Source organism: Dryas octopetala, chromosome 5 (assembly GCF_963921425.1).
Source record: "Dryas octopetala chromosome 5, drDryOcto1.1, whole genome shotgun sequence".
Taxonomy (NCBI): Eukaryota; Viridiplantae; Streptophyta; class Magnoliopsida; order Rosales; family Rosaceae; genus Dryas; species Dryas octopetala.
Genome location: NC_141370.1, coordinates 12,179,929 through 12,196,487, shown reverse-complemented (window position 1 = coordinate 12,196,487; position 16,559 = coordinate 12,179,929). Strand labels below are relative to the sequence as shown.

At 36.5% G+C, this 16,559-nt stretch overlaps 3 protein-coding genes across 3 annotated transcripts; 1 reads left to right on the top strand and 2 right to left on the bottom strand.

The window, feature by feature from the left end:
• Positions 1–366: 366 nt before the first annotated feature.
• Positions 367–1,354, top strand: MEE59 (maternal effect embryo arrest 59). Its single transcript, XM_086243054.1, has 4 exons — positions 367–686; positions 765–863; positions 964–1,125; positions 1,263–1,354. Exons 1-4 carry the CDS (start codon positions 435–437, stop codon positions 1,308–1,310), a joined length of 561 nt encoding a protein of 186 aa, XP_086099180.1. The 5' UTR covers positions 367–434; the 3' UTR covers positions 1,311–1,354.
• Positions 1,355–4,299: 2,945 nt separating this feature from the next.
• LOC147284372 (cytochrome P450 81Q32-like) lies at positions 4,300–6,540 on the bottom strand. Its single transcript, XM_086243048.1, has 2 exons — positions 5,545–6,540; positions 4,300–4,964 (listed from the first exon to the last, which is right to left on the bottom strand). The coding sequence occupies exons 1-2, from the start codon at positions 6,445–6,447 to the stop codon at positions 4,356–4,358; spliced, it is 1,512 nt and encodes a 503-aa protein (XP_086099174.1). The 5' UTR covers positions 6,448–6,540; the 3' UTR covers positions 4,300–4,355.
• A 7,602-nt stretch (positions 6,541–14,142) lies between these two features.
• On the bottom strand, positions 14,143–16,420 carry LOC147284371 (cytochrome P450 81Q32-like). The gene is made up of 2 exons (XM_086243047.1): positions 15,459–16,420; positions 14,143–14,927 (listed from the first exon to the last, which is right to left on the bottom strand). Exons 1-2 carry the CDS (start codon positions 16,359–16,361, stop codon positions 14,319–14,321), a joined length of 1,512 nt encoding a protein of 503 aa, XP_086099173.1. The 5' UTR covers positions 16,362–16,420; the 3' UTR covers positions 14,143–14,318.
• Between the last annotated feature and the right edge of the window lie 139 nt (positions 16,421–16,559).

Here is a 16,559-nt window from a genome sequence, read left to right as displayed (position 1 = left end):
GACGCTTCTTGATAGGTGCTTCCTTAGGAAGAGCTTCCAAATACTTTTAAAACCTAAAAGCACTTTTTATATTGGGTACCAAACACAATCAAAAGCGCGTTTGACTATATAAAAGCGCTTTTAAGATTTGTAAAACAACTGCCAAACAAGCCCTTAAAATGTTTTGTTGCCAAACCAACCAAGTATCCGGGCCTCAGATTTTGGAAAGACAGCAGCAAGTAGGCCCAGTGAGAAGCCCTTTTTCGAGGCCCAGTCAGAGCACACACCATTTCTCACCATCCACAAAAACCGGTCGAATTGCAAGCAAGCGGTTTCAGACTTTCGGCAATTGGCCCATGGTTTCAGTTCATTGCTCTCTTCTATAAAAACAGACCACCATCAAACAAAAGTGAATACATCAAACTGCAACATCAAAGAAAAGTAAAACAATCATCATGGTGGGTCAGCGGACGACGGTGACGAAGCCAAGCCGGAGCGACGACGTTTTGGACGCTGATCAGCAGCTCAAAATCGCCAGCCAGATCAGAGCTCAGTTCGACTCTACGGCCCCAAAGCGACCCACGAAGCCAAATCGAAGCGAACCCGGTTCATTTTCAACAACAACAACACCAACCCCAGTTGACTCCATCTCGAACCAACCCATTCCTGAGCTTCACAAGCTTCGCTCTCTCCAGTCCCAATCCCATGTCTGTAGTAATATTTCTGCAATTAATTCTTCGATTTTCGTTGCTTAATTTCTCTGACTAATTGTGAAGATTTCACAGTTTATACTCTCGGATGAGGGAGCTGCTACGGTACAAGATGAGTTTGTGGATACCCAATACTACAAGGAACTGAATTCCATTGACAAAGAGCATCACATGGTACATTTTTTTTTTTTTTCTAATATGTACTCTGTTTTAGTATGTTTATGGATTTTGTTTTCTGGGTCTGGATTTGATTAAATTAGATTAAATTGGACAGACAGGAAGTGGGTTTATAAGGGTGGATCACACCGAATTAGATGGGTACGATATTCGGTTTCCTGAAAGTGAAAGCCATGGTGGTACAAATGGGGTAGTGCGTATGGGTTTCAGAAGCAACCCTGCAACAAACGACTGGGTTCCTAGGAGCGATGAAGATGAGGTATGGGTTTAGATGTAGTTAATGAAATTGGTAAAGAAAGAATTGAAGCATGTAATGGGTATTGAACAAGTCGGATTGTTATTGTCCCACCATATTGTAACTGTTCCATGTTTTCTTCTCTTCTATATGATCATCAGGTCTTCATGATCTCCTCAAAGCCAAATCGGAGTGAGAGCTCATACTAGATCTGCACAGTGTGCGTGAGAGAGAGAGAGAGAGAGAGAGAGAGAGAGAGAGAGAGAGAGAGAGTTTGTACCAACTTTCTCTTGATTACTATGGATTTGATGGAAGCTAGAAAATGTTATAGTTTTTGTTTTTTCCTAAAGGACTTGTGTTTTGATCTTTTCCATTTCTATTGTTTTGTCTTATAGTAGATTAATTAATAATGAAGAAAATGATGGATAATTTAAAAATTAAGGACACGATTGAAAAACCAAAGAACATCATTTGTTAATCGGATGATTAGGCCAATTTAGGCTCGATCAGGTACGGACGGACGTTCGCATTGAATATAATTCTAGGCCAATTAACCTTCTAACCCACTAATCTATCTGCCATTATTGCTTTTGAGACATTTCTTCCTGTAAGAATTGCTTTTGAGACTTGAGATTGCTACCTTTTGTGCGAAGAAGAATTCTTTATTTATTATTACATATGTACACAGTCACATACAAATACAATTAGACTCATGGGATTACAGGGCGTCTGAATTCTTTGCCGATCATTTTGCTGTTTACTTTGATCATTTTGTTGTTAATTTTGTGTTTATGTTTAAATAATGTGGTTTAGAATTTTATTTAGGTATTTTTCAATAAAATTCTATATGCTAAATTTTAAATTTTAAAATAATTAAAACTTGAATTCAAAATACCTTATTTTGAATATAAATACAAAATTAGTACCAAATAAGGTGAGCAAGAATTTATTTGGATTGCATGGTGGGTGGCCAAGTAAATACAAGCTGGATTGCATTTAGGAAAAAGATTATAAGCTCTAGAATTTGTGCCTTAATGACATGGAAAATCCATATAACTTGAAATTAACTATTTTCAACTTACTCTCTCCACACCCCTATAGGTTAAATACTCAATTTAACCCTGTTTGTAAATTTCAAAAACTCAATTTATTTTCCATCTCTTCAGCAAGAATCCATGATCATATTATGGATTCATTGATGATTTTCACATTAATTTGAAAGAATAATCCAAATTCATTGCCTTGCCTATAACTTATGTGGATTTATTATTAAGAAATTGCTTTTTTTCTCGAGAAGAACTTTGTCCATCAAAAAAAATCCTGAGATTAAGAAAAAAAAAATGAAATCCCCATAACCTAAGTCTGAGAAGACCATTGCTATTAAACAAAGAAGAACTTTGCCGTGATGGGAGGAAGAAACAATGATTGGGAAAGAAGAGGGGCGGATAGGGGAAAGAATGAACGGTGTGGGGGAAGGAAAAAATGGTGGGGACTTGATGGATATGGATTTTTTTTTAGATGTTGATGTTGTTCGACTTGATCAACTGCTTGCTGGGTATTAAGTAAATTAGCTTGTGAAATGTATATATAGCTAGATAGATAAAAATGGATGGCTACTTTCTTCTTAGTGATATTGAAACTGATGAAGATGTGCTGAGTCAGAAAGAAAGATATTGATTCATGGCTATGGAGAAATTATCCATGGGAGACAACCAAAGGACTAAAGAGGCCCACCCGGTGGTAACGTTGCCACTGTCAAGGCCTAGATGTGAAGTGTTGTGGTTTGAATATTTGCTTGCTAAGCATTTCAACCATAAAATGGTATTACTGTATTTTTGTTCGGTGGAGGCTCTAATGCGGATAAATAGTAAATAAGCATGAATGTGGGCGTCGACATGGTGCGGATCGGTGTCGACACACGAAATCGAGATGTGTTGCAGCCAGTTGAGGATGAGTCGACACCGTGTCCGCACCATGTCGGCGCATGCATTTAAACTTATTTACTGTTCATTTGCATTAGAGTCTGCCCCATTTTCGTTTATTAAGCAATCAATTCTAGCAATACTGTTTTGACTAATTAAAAAGACATTTACAAGACAAAGATGCATCTTTCACCAATGGGGCAAAGATGATGATAATTAAGTTGTTAGGACAGCTGACACATATTATATTATTTATAAACTTTTTTAGTTTAAGGAGAAAAACTTTCATGGTAGCATGAATTAATGATGTGACATTACCAATAGAGAGGAGTGTGGATCCTAAATTTCAATGTTCCAAAATTCTCTTTCTCTTTTTTAATAATGTCATATCACCCATCCTTATTGCAAGAAAGTTAATTTCTCTAGACGAATTTGTCAAAATAAAAGTAAAAAAAAATTAATTTGCCAAATTCTAAAAGAAAGAGATGGAATTTGTCCCTACCAGTGCCCACTAATCGATGTTGTGAAAGGTAGCTACAAAATCAATTAGTGGATCTTAAATTTCAATATTCGAGGAAATTACAGAATTGGTCCACTTATTATTCGCTAAGTCTCATTTTGGTCCACAAATTTTTTGAAGTTCTATATTAGTCTACGAATTGTTTGATGTGTTCCATTTTGGTCCAAATCAGGAAAAATTAGACAATTATGCCCCTTAGTTTTGTACCAATGAGTTGACTTTAAGAAACAAAATTGTTCATTTTGAACCAAAATGGAACACATCAGATAATTTGTGGACCAATATGGAATTTAAAAAAATTTGTGGACCAATACGAGACTTAGCGAATAATAAGTAGACTATTTATGTAATTTTCTCTTCAATGTTCCAACTCTTTCTTTTTGTTAATAATGTAACATCACGAATCTTTATTGTAAGAAAGTGAATTTCTCTAGACGAACTAGTCAAAATAAAAGTAAAAAAAGATTAATTTGTTAGTCTAAAATAAAGAGATGAATTTGTCCCTACCAGTGCCCACTGATGTTATGAAAGGCAGTTACAAAATCAATCATTGTCCTCTCTTATTTTCTCAACAAAACTCATACATACAAAGATAGAAATGATTGATATGGAAAAAAAAAAAAAAGATACAAATGATTGAAGAACCAAAAACTTACATGAATACAATTACAATAATAAAAAACATACTCGCTAGTTAAAAAAAAGGTTATTGCAATAGACTTGATGCATCTGTCCTAAATTACAGTACTTTATTTATATCTTTCAGCTAATCTACTTAATTTGTTGACACAGTTTTAACCATCACCCGTAATTCAATAAAGAACCTTATTGACAATTGGGCGTGCTTTACACATGGCTTCCAATGGCACAAATTTAGGCATGGTAAGTCCTTTACCTTCAGTCATATCAATCTCCTTCTCACTAACTCTCTCCCACTCAAAGCATTGAATCAATGACCCAAGAGTCAAGCCCACCATACGTTGGGCCAAGCCCGATCCAGGACAAACCCTTCTTCCCAGCCCAAAAGGCATGAGCTTGTATGACTCATCCGCACCGCTTTCGAACCTCTCGGGCTTGAAGCTTTCAGGATCATCCCACAACTTAGGGTCTCTGTGTATGGCCCATGCATTGACCAATACCATCGTGCCACGTGGAACATCGAATCCCTCAACAGTGCAGTCATCAGATGAGAAATGCGGGACTAGCAACGGGGCGGGTGGGTACAATCGGAGAGTCTCGGAGATGATGCTTTGGAGGTAGGGTAGTTTGGACATTTCAGGTTCGTCCACTAAGCGTTCTTGGCTAAGTTCAGCATCCAATTCGGCTCTAACCTTTTTCAACACATGAGGATTGTTGAGCAAATTGGACATGGCCCATTCTAATGTCACTGCTGATGTATCCGTACCCGCCAATAACAAGACCTGAAAATTAGTACAAAAACAACTTTATTTAATGCGACGTGGCTTTATATGAGTAATACTAGAGGAAATGAGGAATTACACTTGGAGTGCACTTATTAATGACAGCATATATAGTGCTTAGAAGCTGCAGAAATGTAACAATTTAATATCCTCTCTGCATTTTGATTATACTAGACAGGTAAAAGTCACCATCGTGCAGCTTCATCTAATTGTGATTGGGCACTTCAGGTTCAGGATATGGACCTTAATCTAAAAGTAGTACACATGATTGTGATTGTCTTTTTTTTTTTTTTTTTTTTTTTCAAATCTAATATTCTGAAATTTCTTTTGTGTAGAGAAAAAGAAAAACCACAACGAAAACAGTGACTGCAACCCGACTCTAATTAAAGTTGAAAGCTGGAGTAGCCGGATGAGAGTGCAAGTGCAACCAAATAATTTTAAAGGGAAATGATTTTAATAAATATGTCTGTGACACAGACACCGAACAAAAACAAACTCCTGTTACGAATAAAAAATAAATAAATAAATAAATGCGGCAAATGCAAAAGCTTACTGTATAAGAGAGAGAATTTGTACTAACCATAATAAGCCCCTTGATAATTTGATCGGTGTAGTACTCAGGCTGTGACTCCTGCAGAGAAAGCAAATGGTCGATCATGGTGTTGGACGAATTTCCACCCTCCGATTTACTCTTACTGCGATGCTCATCAATCAGACCTTGTAAGAACCCATCTGTCCTCTTGGCCAAGTTGATCACCTTCTTCCCATACCCACCAAACCCAATCCAATCCAAGATGGGCAAGAAATCTTCTGCGTTCTCGGCCCCGCCGTAGTGAAACGCCTCCAACATGATCTCCCTGAATTGCCTGGCCTCGTCCTTGTCCGCCACGTCATCACCGTAGTACCTCTTCCCCGCCACCATCCTCATTATGATGTTGAAGGTCAGCTCGGAAAACATCGACTTCAGCTCCACTTTGGCCAAGTCTTGGAGGGAGTTTTGGGATAGTTTTCGGAGTAAGTGCTTGACTTCGTCCTTTCGGATGCCCGAGAAGTTATTCAGGCGGACGGTGGAGAAGATCTCCACGGCGCCGATGCGGCGGAGGTTGCGCCAGTGGTCGCCGTAGGGGGAATCCACCATGCTGGTGTAGTTGTAGCCGAGGTGCTTGCCCATGAGGAGGCGAGGGCGGTTCGCCAAAACGATGTCGTTGGTGGTGAAACATTCTTCTACTGCTGAGGATGATGAGATTATAACCACGCGACGTGAGCCGAACCAGAGAGAGAAAATGGGGCCGTGTTTTTGGGATAGGCGGTGGAAGGTGCGGTGGATTGGGTGTTTTAGGAGATGGAGGTGGCCGATGATTGGGAGGGAGCGTGGGCTTGGTGGGAGGTTTGTGTAACGCCATCGTTTTGATTGGAGGAGAAACTTGAAAGTGAAGAGGAAGAGGATAAGGGAGAGGGATGTGTAGAACACAATATCTTCCATGATGAAGTTGCTTTTGCTTGGTTGATATAATGTGTTGTATTTATAAGGGGAGTAATTGAAGCTATGAAGGGTGGTATGTGTGACAATGTAGTAAATTAATTGATCAGTTGGATAACTTAAATACATATATTTAACTCTAATGTCAGGGAGTGCGTGTTCTAAATGGATTTGTTTGGAATTAATGCGTGCGTCAGTGCATGCGTGATGCAATTTGGATTGCACGTTTTGCATGTTTGCATATTTGACACAACTAGAATTAAGGCCTTTAAAGACTGATCAAATGGCTCAGTTATCCATCCGACCCCTTTGTTAACCCAATGTGGACTGTTAAACGTGCAAGTTCTCTTTATTCACACTAACGAGTTCAAGTTGCTAATCAAAATAAACATAATTTTATAATAAAACCTGACATTTCTCATAGAGATTAAGAGAGAATTTTGTTGAAGATGGGGCGTGCTTTGCACATAGCCTCCAATGGCACGCCTTTACTCAGTGCCAGTCCTACAATTTCAGTCATGTCCATTTTCTTTTCACCAACTCTCTCCCAATCAAAGCATTGAATCAAGGAAGCCAGACTAATGCCCTGAGTCAACGAACTCAGGGCTGGTCCGAGGATTTTATTTTTGTTCTAATATGTACTCTGTTTTAGTGTGTTTATGGATTTTGTTTTCTGGGTCTGGATTTGATTGAATTGGATTAAATTGGACAGACTGGAAGTGGGTTTATAAGGGTGGATCACAGCGAATTAGATGGGTACGATATTCGGTTTCCTGAAAGTGAAAGCCATGGTGGTACAAATGGGGTAGTGCGTATGGGTTTCAGAAGCAACCCTGCAACAAACGACTGGGTTCCTAGGAGCGATGAAGATGAGGTATGGGTTTAGATGTAGTTAATGAAATTGGTAAAGAGAGAATTGAAGCATGTAATGGGTATCGAACAAGTCGGATTGTTATTGTCCCACCATATTGTAACTGTTCCATGTTTTCTTCACCTCTAACTTAGTTTGGATTGCTGTGAAAAAAAACAGCTGTGAAGTAAAGTAGTTATGAAATAAAGTCAGCTGTGAAGTAAAACAGTTGAGTGTTTGGTAAACTATATTTTCAAAAGTGCTGTGAGTACAAAAAATAGTATGAAGGTGTTTGGTAAATTGTAATGTAAAACTACTGTGGCTATTTATAATTACTAAAATAAGGATATTATGGGTAAAATAAAATTTTCATTATTGCTGTGATTTACTGCAGCAGCTTTCAAAAGCACCTACAAACTTCCTTTCTATTTTTGATGTGGGAAGTTGAGAATTATAGGGCAAAACACTTTTTCATTTTTTTATCAAACACCAAAATTGTTGTGGGTGATTGAGAATTGTCATCCAAAATAATTTTTGGATCCTCCACAACAATCCCAAACGGGCCTCTATATGATCATCAGGTCTTCATGATCTCCTCAAAGCCAAATCGGAGTGAGAGCTCATACTAGATCTGCACAGTGTGCGTGAGAGAGAGAGAGAGAGAGAGAGAGAGAGAGAGAGAGAGAGAGATAAAGTTTGTACCAACTTTCTCTTGATAACTATGGATTTGATGGAAGCTAGAAAATGTTATAGTTTTTGTTTTTTCCTAAAGGACTTACGTTTTGATCTTTTCCATTTCTATTGTTTAGTCTTATGACTCTTATAGTAGATTGATTAATAATGAAGAAAATGATGGATAATTTAAAAAATAAGGACACCGATTGAAAAAACAAAGAACATCATTTATTAATCGGATGATTAGGCCAATTTAGGCTCGATCAGGTACGGACGGACGTTCGCATTGAATATAATTCTAGGCCAATTAACCTTCTAACCCACTAATCTATCTGCCATTATTGCTTTTGAGACATTTCTTCCTGTAAGAATTGCTTTTGAGACTTGAGATTGCTACCTTTTGTGCGAAGAAGAATTCTTTATTTATTATTACATATGTACACATAGTCACATACAAATACAATTAGACTCATGTGATTACAGGGCGTCTGAACTCTTTGCCGATCATTTTGCTGTTTACTTTGATCATTTTGTGTTTATGTTTAAATAATGTGGTTTAGAATTTTATTTAGGTATTTTTCAATAAAATTCTATATGCTAAATTTTAAATTTTAAAATAATTAAAACTTGAATTCAAAATACCTTATTTTGAATATAAATACAAAATTAGTACCAAATAAGGTGAGCAAGAATTTATTTGGATTGCAATATTGCATGGTGGGTGGCCAAGTAAATACAAGCTGCTGTGCTGACTCACGAACCAAAGAACCAAAGAGGTTGGATGCATTGGCCACAGTCCCCACCGATGGTCACTACAGTGGCTGACATTGGTGATTCCATTGGCCAATTGATGCAAACTGAGTGCGCTACTGTTGCCACCACCAAGGCCAAAGCTCTTCTATTGTAAACTACTGTCGCTATAATATTGTGGTGTCGTGTCACTAATAATGTGAGACAAATCATACAATATTACAATCCTTGAATTTTTGTTTGCTAGTAAGCATTTCTACTAAAACAAACTTCGTTGAAGTTTGAAGACAGAGACCCAACAAACAACATATATAACAAATAAAAGCAGAAAGGAAACAACACGAAAAAGAGAGAAGAGATAACTCAAGTTTACCTCAGGGAAAAAAAAAAAAAAAACTAAAACAAGCTTAAAATTGTTGTAAATATCATTAATTATGTGGATGTCCATTATCATGTTTAATATTTATCTCCTGTATTATCTAAAGTAATTGTATAGATAATTAAGAGGAGTCCAATTCATTGTAAAATAGGAGACCTTAAGGGTTTATCCCAGGTCATCCAAGTGCCTATAAATAGAGGCCTTATGTGAATGAGAAGGTGGCTCTGATTCCTCCCCAATTCTCTCTTATGTTCTCTACATTTCTCTTTATTTTATAACACGTTATCAACACGATAGTCTCTCCTGTATTTTATTTTCTTATAAACTTTGCTAGATTTAAGAGCCATATGGAGCAACATAGTTGCTAATGTCCAATACTCTTGATCTAGAGATTTATTTTATTTCATAAGCTTGCGGTTTGATATGTAGATCCTCTTTCTTATATTTGATTATACAAACCCACCATGATATGCACAACTTGAACGATGTTTAACTTTGATTGTGCGATGTGGGTATTACATTTAAATTCTACTCCAAGATTGATCTCGTGTTCAGTATTACAAATCATATGCACATATATGCTATTCATATATAATACATACTCCTTGGAAGTCTTTCAATTCCAATCATATATTGCTCTTCCTTTCGTTTAATGTATTGGGGGTTGTAAATGGCTCATGATATAATTATAATCACATACCATATAATATATATCATATATGATTGGGTTCTCTATTTGAATAGGATCGATTGACTTGTATATTGTTTCTCACCCTCAAAGAAATTTGTCTTTGATTGGGTTGTGTAGGTTAATCTACAAGTTCCAGAATTTTCTTAACTTGTATATATATTATCTATGCATATCTCTTGAGTAAATACATAACATGTGCACGCGTATATCTCTTGTATTTGATTTGATCTGTATTTCTTTGTTGATTCATAATTCATAAAGTTCTAACGCTGTTCTAGAGATCTTACATTTAATTGCATGCATGTGGATCTTTATAGCTATGTTAACCTTTTTCATGAAGTTACATAGCCACGTACATGATCAATTCTTTAATATATCGTCCTGTGCTATTATACTTTTGAGTTGTGTACATCAGTAGTGTTTATGGGTATATATTAATATTTTCTTAAAGGGTTTTGTTTTAACATGCCTTTTGAATTCATCTAATTGATGGGTGGAACAACGCAAAGAGAGGTTTGATCAAAATCATTATGATCAATTACTATCTATTGTTTGAGTATTGCAGCCGATTCTTCTTAAATATAATTCTATTTTATTAGTTTATGTTATTATAATCAGATGACATTTTAAATTATGTTTCTTTATCTGATTTGATTTAAATATTTATATTTAATCATATTCACAGATATGATTCAATTCTTATATTTCATTTTAGTGCTCTAATATTGTATATCACAAAATCGTTTTATCTCACAAATAAGATTAGTATAAAAGTTTCTTGATCTTAAAAATAAAATCAATTAAGGGCCAGAAGATCCTTAATGATATTATTGAGGGCTAAAAATGCCTCGATTCTTATACAATTGATTAAAGGTTTGAAAATTTCTTAATCTTGCCAAAATCAATTGAGGGTGTGAAGTTCCTCAATCATTATATAATCATGAAAGCAAAAGGTGCCTCACTTCATGAGAGCCAAAGGTGCCTCACTTCATGAGAATCAAGTGTGACTCAATTCTTATACACTCGAATGAGTGCAAAATGCCTCAATTATTAGACAACTAAATAAGATAGGGACCCAAAGTTCTTTATTTCTTATCGTACAAGGACCTAAAGTTCATTGACCTTAATTATTATAAGGGCCTGAAGTTCCTTATCATATAATCTAATTGAAACCTGAAGTTTCATAAATATGCTAATGTGGATATAATGTTCATGTTATGACTTTTGAAGAGCAAATATTTAGAACCTGAAGTTCTAACCTACTTCAAATTTGAGGTTTTAGGAATACATGGGAACATATTATTAGTTGGCTATATCATTTTCTTTAAATAGAACTTGAAGTTCTAAATCTTTGATCTATACTGTATTTATGCATTCTATCACGGAATGAAGAGATCAAACTTAGAAATTGATATTCTAACGCATACAACGTGAAGTTCCTTATTCCTTGGTTTTACTTAAAACCTGAGAAATTTGAAGTTCATAAAAAATATGATCAGAACATGTAGTTCTACATTAAACAGTCAAATAAGAACCTGAAATTCTTTGACATTTTGTTTATTTATCAGAAGTGGATAAAATTTGGAGATGCGATAGAACCTAGCTAACTTATGATTGATTAAAATTTGTAGTTCAATGTGCATTACTTAATCAAGTCAGAACCTGAAGTTCCTTGATTTTCATGCTCTATGTTATAGAATCAAATTGAACCAGAAGTTCTTTGATCTATCATTCCATGATTTAGAACTCAAATTTTTCTTAACTCCATAATTTTTTTTATAAACCTGAAGTTCTTGATTAAGTTTAGATTAAGCATAAAGCCTTTATTCATATAAGCTTGTAGTTCTATACTTTAACAACATTTAAGAACCCGAAGTTCTGCTTATATTTTGTATAGAAACTTGAAGTTTCATGACTTTTAATGAACTTGAAAGTTTCATAGCTTTAATTTAGAACATATTAGCATATATGTTTATAGTTGTTCATAATTAATTTATTGATTCACATTATAACTTGATGTTAGATGCTGAAGAATTATTTGAAACCAGAAGTTTCATATATGTGCATTGCAAACCTGGTTATGTTTCGTCTTTATATAACCTGAAGTTATATAAGCATTTGAGTCTGTATAACCACTCACTCTATTGATTTTTATATATGCACTTATGAAAATTTTCCCGCCGTTAGGGGGAGAAATGACCGTTCCTAACGAACGGCGTGAAATAGCATAATATGCATATACTAGTCTTTTTCATACCATTCAATATGGAAATGAGATATGAATGATAATTCAAATCTAGTGAATGCATTTATTTGAAAGCTAGATGCATATATATACAACGAAACTGCAAAGTCACATATGGAAGTTTTATATATGTCAACATGGATTGATGTCCTAACATGGTAGTCCATCAATTTGGCGGAAAATGGTTTATTGCACGCCTGAAGCGTGACAAATCTATAGGTTCCAAAATTTAGCTCCCCAGAAGTGGAGAGTGTATGAAATGGTCCACACAAGCCCAATTAATTAAATTTAAAGATCCACATTCTGTACACAAATCATCCTAGAAGAGATGACAATCCCTGAAGAGTCTATAAAAGCCCCTGAAAAGGCCCGTGTACTGATTACAAAGATATATATTTATATCTAAAGCATGCAATGAGAATTGTGAGATCGTTGATATATTGATGATGTGTTTTGTCTATGGTAGCTACTAAAAATCATGATGAGCTATAATAATGTAGAACCACGTTTACTATAAATGTCGACAAAAATTTAATGATTGGCCAAACTGGAAAGAGGCCAAACGTTTACTATAAATTTCAAAAACTAAATTTATTTTCCGTCTCTTCAGAAAGAATCCATGATCATATTATGGATTCATTGATGAGTTTCACATTAATTTGAAAGAATAATCCAAATTCATTGCCTTGCCTATAACTTATGTGGCTATGGAGAAATTATCCATGGGAGACAACCAAGAGACTAAAGAGGCCTACCCGGTGGTAACGTTGCCACTGTCAAGGCCTAGATGTGAAGTGTTGTGGTTTGAATATTTGTTTGCTAAGCATTTCAACCATAAAATGGTATTACTGTATTTTTTTTCAGTGGAGGCTCTAATGCGGATGAACAGTAAATAAACATGAATGTGGGCGTCGACATGGTGCGGATACGGTGTCAACACACGAAATCAAGATGTGTTGCAGCCAGTTGAGGATGTGTCGACACCGTGTCCGCACCATGTCGGCGCATGCATTCAAACCTATTTACTGTTCATCTGCATTAGAGTCTGCCCCATTTTCGTTTATTAAGCAATCAATTCTAACAATACTGTTTTGACTAATTAAAAAGAAATTTACAAGACAAGATGCATCTTTCACCAATGGGGCAAAGATGATGGTAATTAAGTTGTTAGGACAGCTGACACATATTATATTATTTATAAACTTTTTTAGTTTAAGGAGAAAAACTTTCATGGTAGCATGAATTAATGATGTGACATTACCAATAGAGAGGAGTGTGGATCCTAAATTTCAATGTTCCAAAATTCTCTCTCTCTTTTTTAATAATGTCATATCACCCATCCTTATTGCAAGAAAGTTAATTTCTCTAGACGAATTTGTCAAAATAAAAGTAAAAAAAAAAATTAATTTTCCAAATTCTAAAAGAAAGAGATGGAATTTGTCCCTACCAGTGCCCACTGATCGATGTTGTGAAAGGTAGCTACAAAATCAATTAGTGGATCTTAAATTTCAATATTCGAGGAAATTACATAATTGGTCCACTTATTATTCGCTAAGTCTCATTTTGGTCCACATATTTTTTGAAATTCTATATTAGTCTACGAATTGTTTGATGTGTTTCATTTTGGTCCAAATCATGCAAAATTAGACAATTATGCCCCTTAGTTTTGTACCAATGAGTTGACTTTAGACTTTAAGAGACAAAATTGTTCATTTTGGACCAAAATAGCACACATCAGATAATTTGTGGACCAATATGGAATTTAAAAAAATTTGTGGACCAATACGAGACTTAGCGAATAATAAGTAGACTATTTATGTAATTTTCTCTTTAATGTTCCAACTCTTTCTTTTTGTTAATAATGTCACATCACGAATCTTTATTGTAAGAAAGTTAATTTCTCTAGACGAACTAGTCAAAATAAAAGTAAAAAAAGATTAATTTGTCAGTCTAAAAGAAAGAGATGAATTTGTCTCGACCAATGCCCACTAATGTTATGAAAGGCAGTTACAAAATCAATTATTGTCCTCTCTTATTCTCTCAACAAAATTTATACATACAAAGATAGAAATGATTGATATGGAAAAAAAAAAATAAGATACAAATGATTGAAGAACCAAAAACTTACATGAATACAATTACAATAATAAAATACAAACTAGCTAGTTTAAAAAAAGGTTATTGCAATAGACTTGATGCATCTGTCCTAAATTACAGTACTTTATTTATATCTTTCAGCTAATCTACTTAATTTGTTGACACAGTTTTAACCATCACCCGTACTTCAATAAAGAACCTTGTTGACAATTGGGCGTGCTTTACACATGGCTTCCAATGGCACAAATTTAGGCATGGTAAGTCCTTTACCTTCAGTCATATCAATCACCTTCTCACTAACTCTCTCCCACTCAAAGCATTGAATCAATGACCCAAGAGTCAAGCCCACCACACGTTGGGCCAAGCCCAATCCAGGACATGCCCTTCTTCCCAGCCCAAAAGGCATGAGCTTGTGTGACTCATCCGCACCGCTTTCGAACCTCTCGGGCTTGAAGCTTTCGGGATCATCCCACAACTTAGGGTCTCTGTGTATGGCCCATGCATTGACCAATACCATCGTGCCACGTGGAACATCGAATCCCTCAACAGTGCAGTCATCAGATGAGAAATGAGGGACTAGCAACGGGGCGGGTGGGTACAATCGGAGAGTCTCGGAGATGATGCTTTGGAGGTAGGGTAGTTTGGACATTTCAGGTTCGTCCACTAAGCGTTCTTGTCTAAGTTCAGCATCCAATTCGGTTCTAACCTTTTTCAACACATGAGGATTGTTGAGCAAATTGGACATTGCCCACTCCAATGTCACTGCTGATGTATCCGTACCCGCCAATAACAAGACCTGAAAATTAGTACAAAAACAACTTTATTTAACGCCACGTGGCTTTATATGAGTAATACTAGAGGAAATGAGGAATTACACTTGGAGTGCACTTATTAATGACAGCATATAGTGCTTAGAAGCTGCAGAAATGTAACAATTTAATATCCTCTCACCATCGTGTAGCTTCATCTAGTTGTGATTGGGCACTTCAGGTTCAGGATATGGACCTTAACCTAAAAGTAGTACACATGATTGTGATTGTCTTCTTTTTTTTTTTTCAAATATAATATTCTGAAATTTCTTTTGTGTAGAGAAAAAGAAAAACCACAACGAAAACAGTGACTGCAACCCGACTCTAATTAAAGTTGAAAGCTGAAGTAGCCGGATGAGAGTGTAAGTGCAACCAAATAATTTTAAAGGGAAATGATTTTAATAAATATGTCTGTAACACAGACACATCACAAAAACAAACTTTTGTTACAAATCAAAAATAAATAAATGCTGCAAATGCAAAAGCTTAATGTATAAGAGATAGAATTTTGTACTAACCAGAATAAGCCCCTTGATAATTTGATCGGTGTAGTACTCAGGCTGTGACTCCTGCAGAGAAAGCAAATGGTCGATCATGGTGTTGGACGAATTTCGACCCTCTGATTTACTCTTACTGCGATGCTCATCAATCAGACCTTGTAAGAACCCATCTGTCCTCTTGGCCAAGTTGATCACCTTCTTCTCATACCCACCACTCGCAATCCAATTCAAGATGGGCAAGAAATCTTCTGCGTTCGCGGCCCCGCCATAGTGAAACGCCTCCGACATGATCTCCCTGAATTGCCTGGCCTCGTCCTTGTCCGCCACGTCATCACCGTAGTACCTCTTCCCCGCCACCATCCTCATTATGATGTTGAAGGTCAGCTCGGAAAACATCGACTTCAGCTCCACTTTGGCCAAGTCTTGGAGGGAGTTTTGGGATAGTTTTCGGAGTAAGTGCTTGACTTCGTCCTTTCGGATGCCCGAGAAGTTATTCAGGCGGTCGGAGGAGAAGATCTCCACGGCGCCGATGCGGCGGAGGTTGCGCCAGTGGTCGCTGTAGGGGGAATGCGCCATGCTGGTGTAGTTGTAGCCGAGGTGCTTGCCCATGAGGAGGCGAGGGCGGTTCGCCAAAACGATGTCGTTGGTGGTGAAACATTCTTCTACTGCTGAAGAAGATGAGATTATAACCACGCGACGTGAGCCGAACCAGAGAGAGAAAATGGGGCCGTATTTTTGGGAGAGGCGGTGGAAGGTGCGGTGGACTGGGAGTTTTATGAGGTGGAGGTGGCCGATGATTGGGAGGGAGAGTGGGCTTGGTGGGAGGTTTGTGTAACGCCGTCGTTTTGATTGGAGGAGGAATTTGAAAGTGAAGAGGAAGAGGATAAGGGAGAGGGATGTGTAGAACACAATATCTTCCATGATGAAGTTGCTTTTGCTTGGCCGATATAATCTGTGGTATTTGTAAGGGGAGTAATTGAAGCTATGAAGGGTGGTATGTGTGACAATGTAGTGAATTAATTGATCAGTTGGACAACTTAAACACATAAATATATATTGAAATTAATTCTTCATCAATCAATTCCTCTCTAGGCGGTGACATTTACATCATGTTTCACG

Coding starts and splice junctions, on each gene's coding strand:
- MEE59 (XM_086243054.1), top strand. CDS start 435: ATGGTGGGTCAGCGGACGACGGTGACGAAGCCAAGCCGGAGCGACGAC. Junction 864..963: donor TTGACAAAGAGCATCACATG/GTACATTTTTTT, acceptor TAAATTGGACAG/ACAGGAAGTGGGTTTATAAG. Junction 1,126..1,262: donor CTAGGAGCGATGAAGATGAG/GTATGGGTTTAG, acceptor TATGATCATCAG/GTCTTCATGATCTCCTCAAA.
- LOC147284372 (XM_086243048.1), bottom strand. CDS start 6,447: ATGGAAGATATTGTGTTCTACACATCCCTCTCCCTTATCCTCTTCCTC. Junction 4,965..5,544: donor TTATCAAGGGGCTTATTATG/GTTAGTACAAAT, acceptor ACTAATTTTCAG/GTCTTGTTATTGGCGGGTAC.
- LOC147284371 (XM_086243047.1), bottom strand. CDS start 16,361: ATGGAAGATATTGTGTTCTACACATCCCTCTCCCTTATCCTCTTCCTC. Junction 14,928..15,458: donor TTATCAAGGGGCTTATTCTG/GTTAGTACAAAA, acceptor ACTAATTTTCAG/GTCTTGTTATTGGCGGGTAC.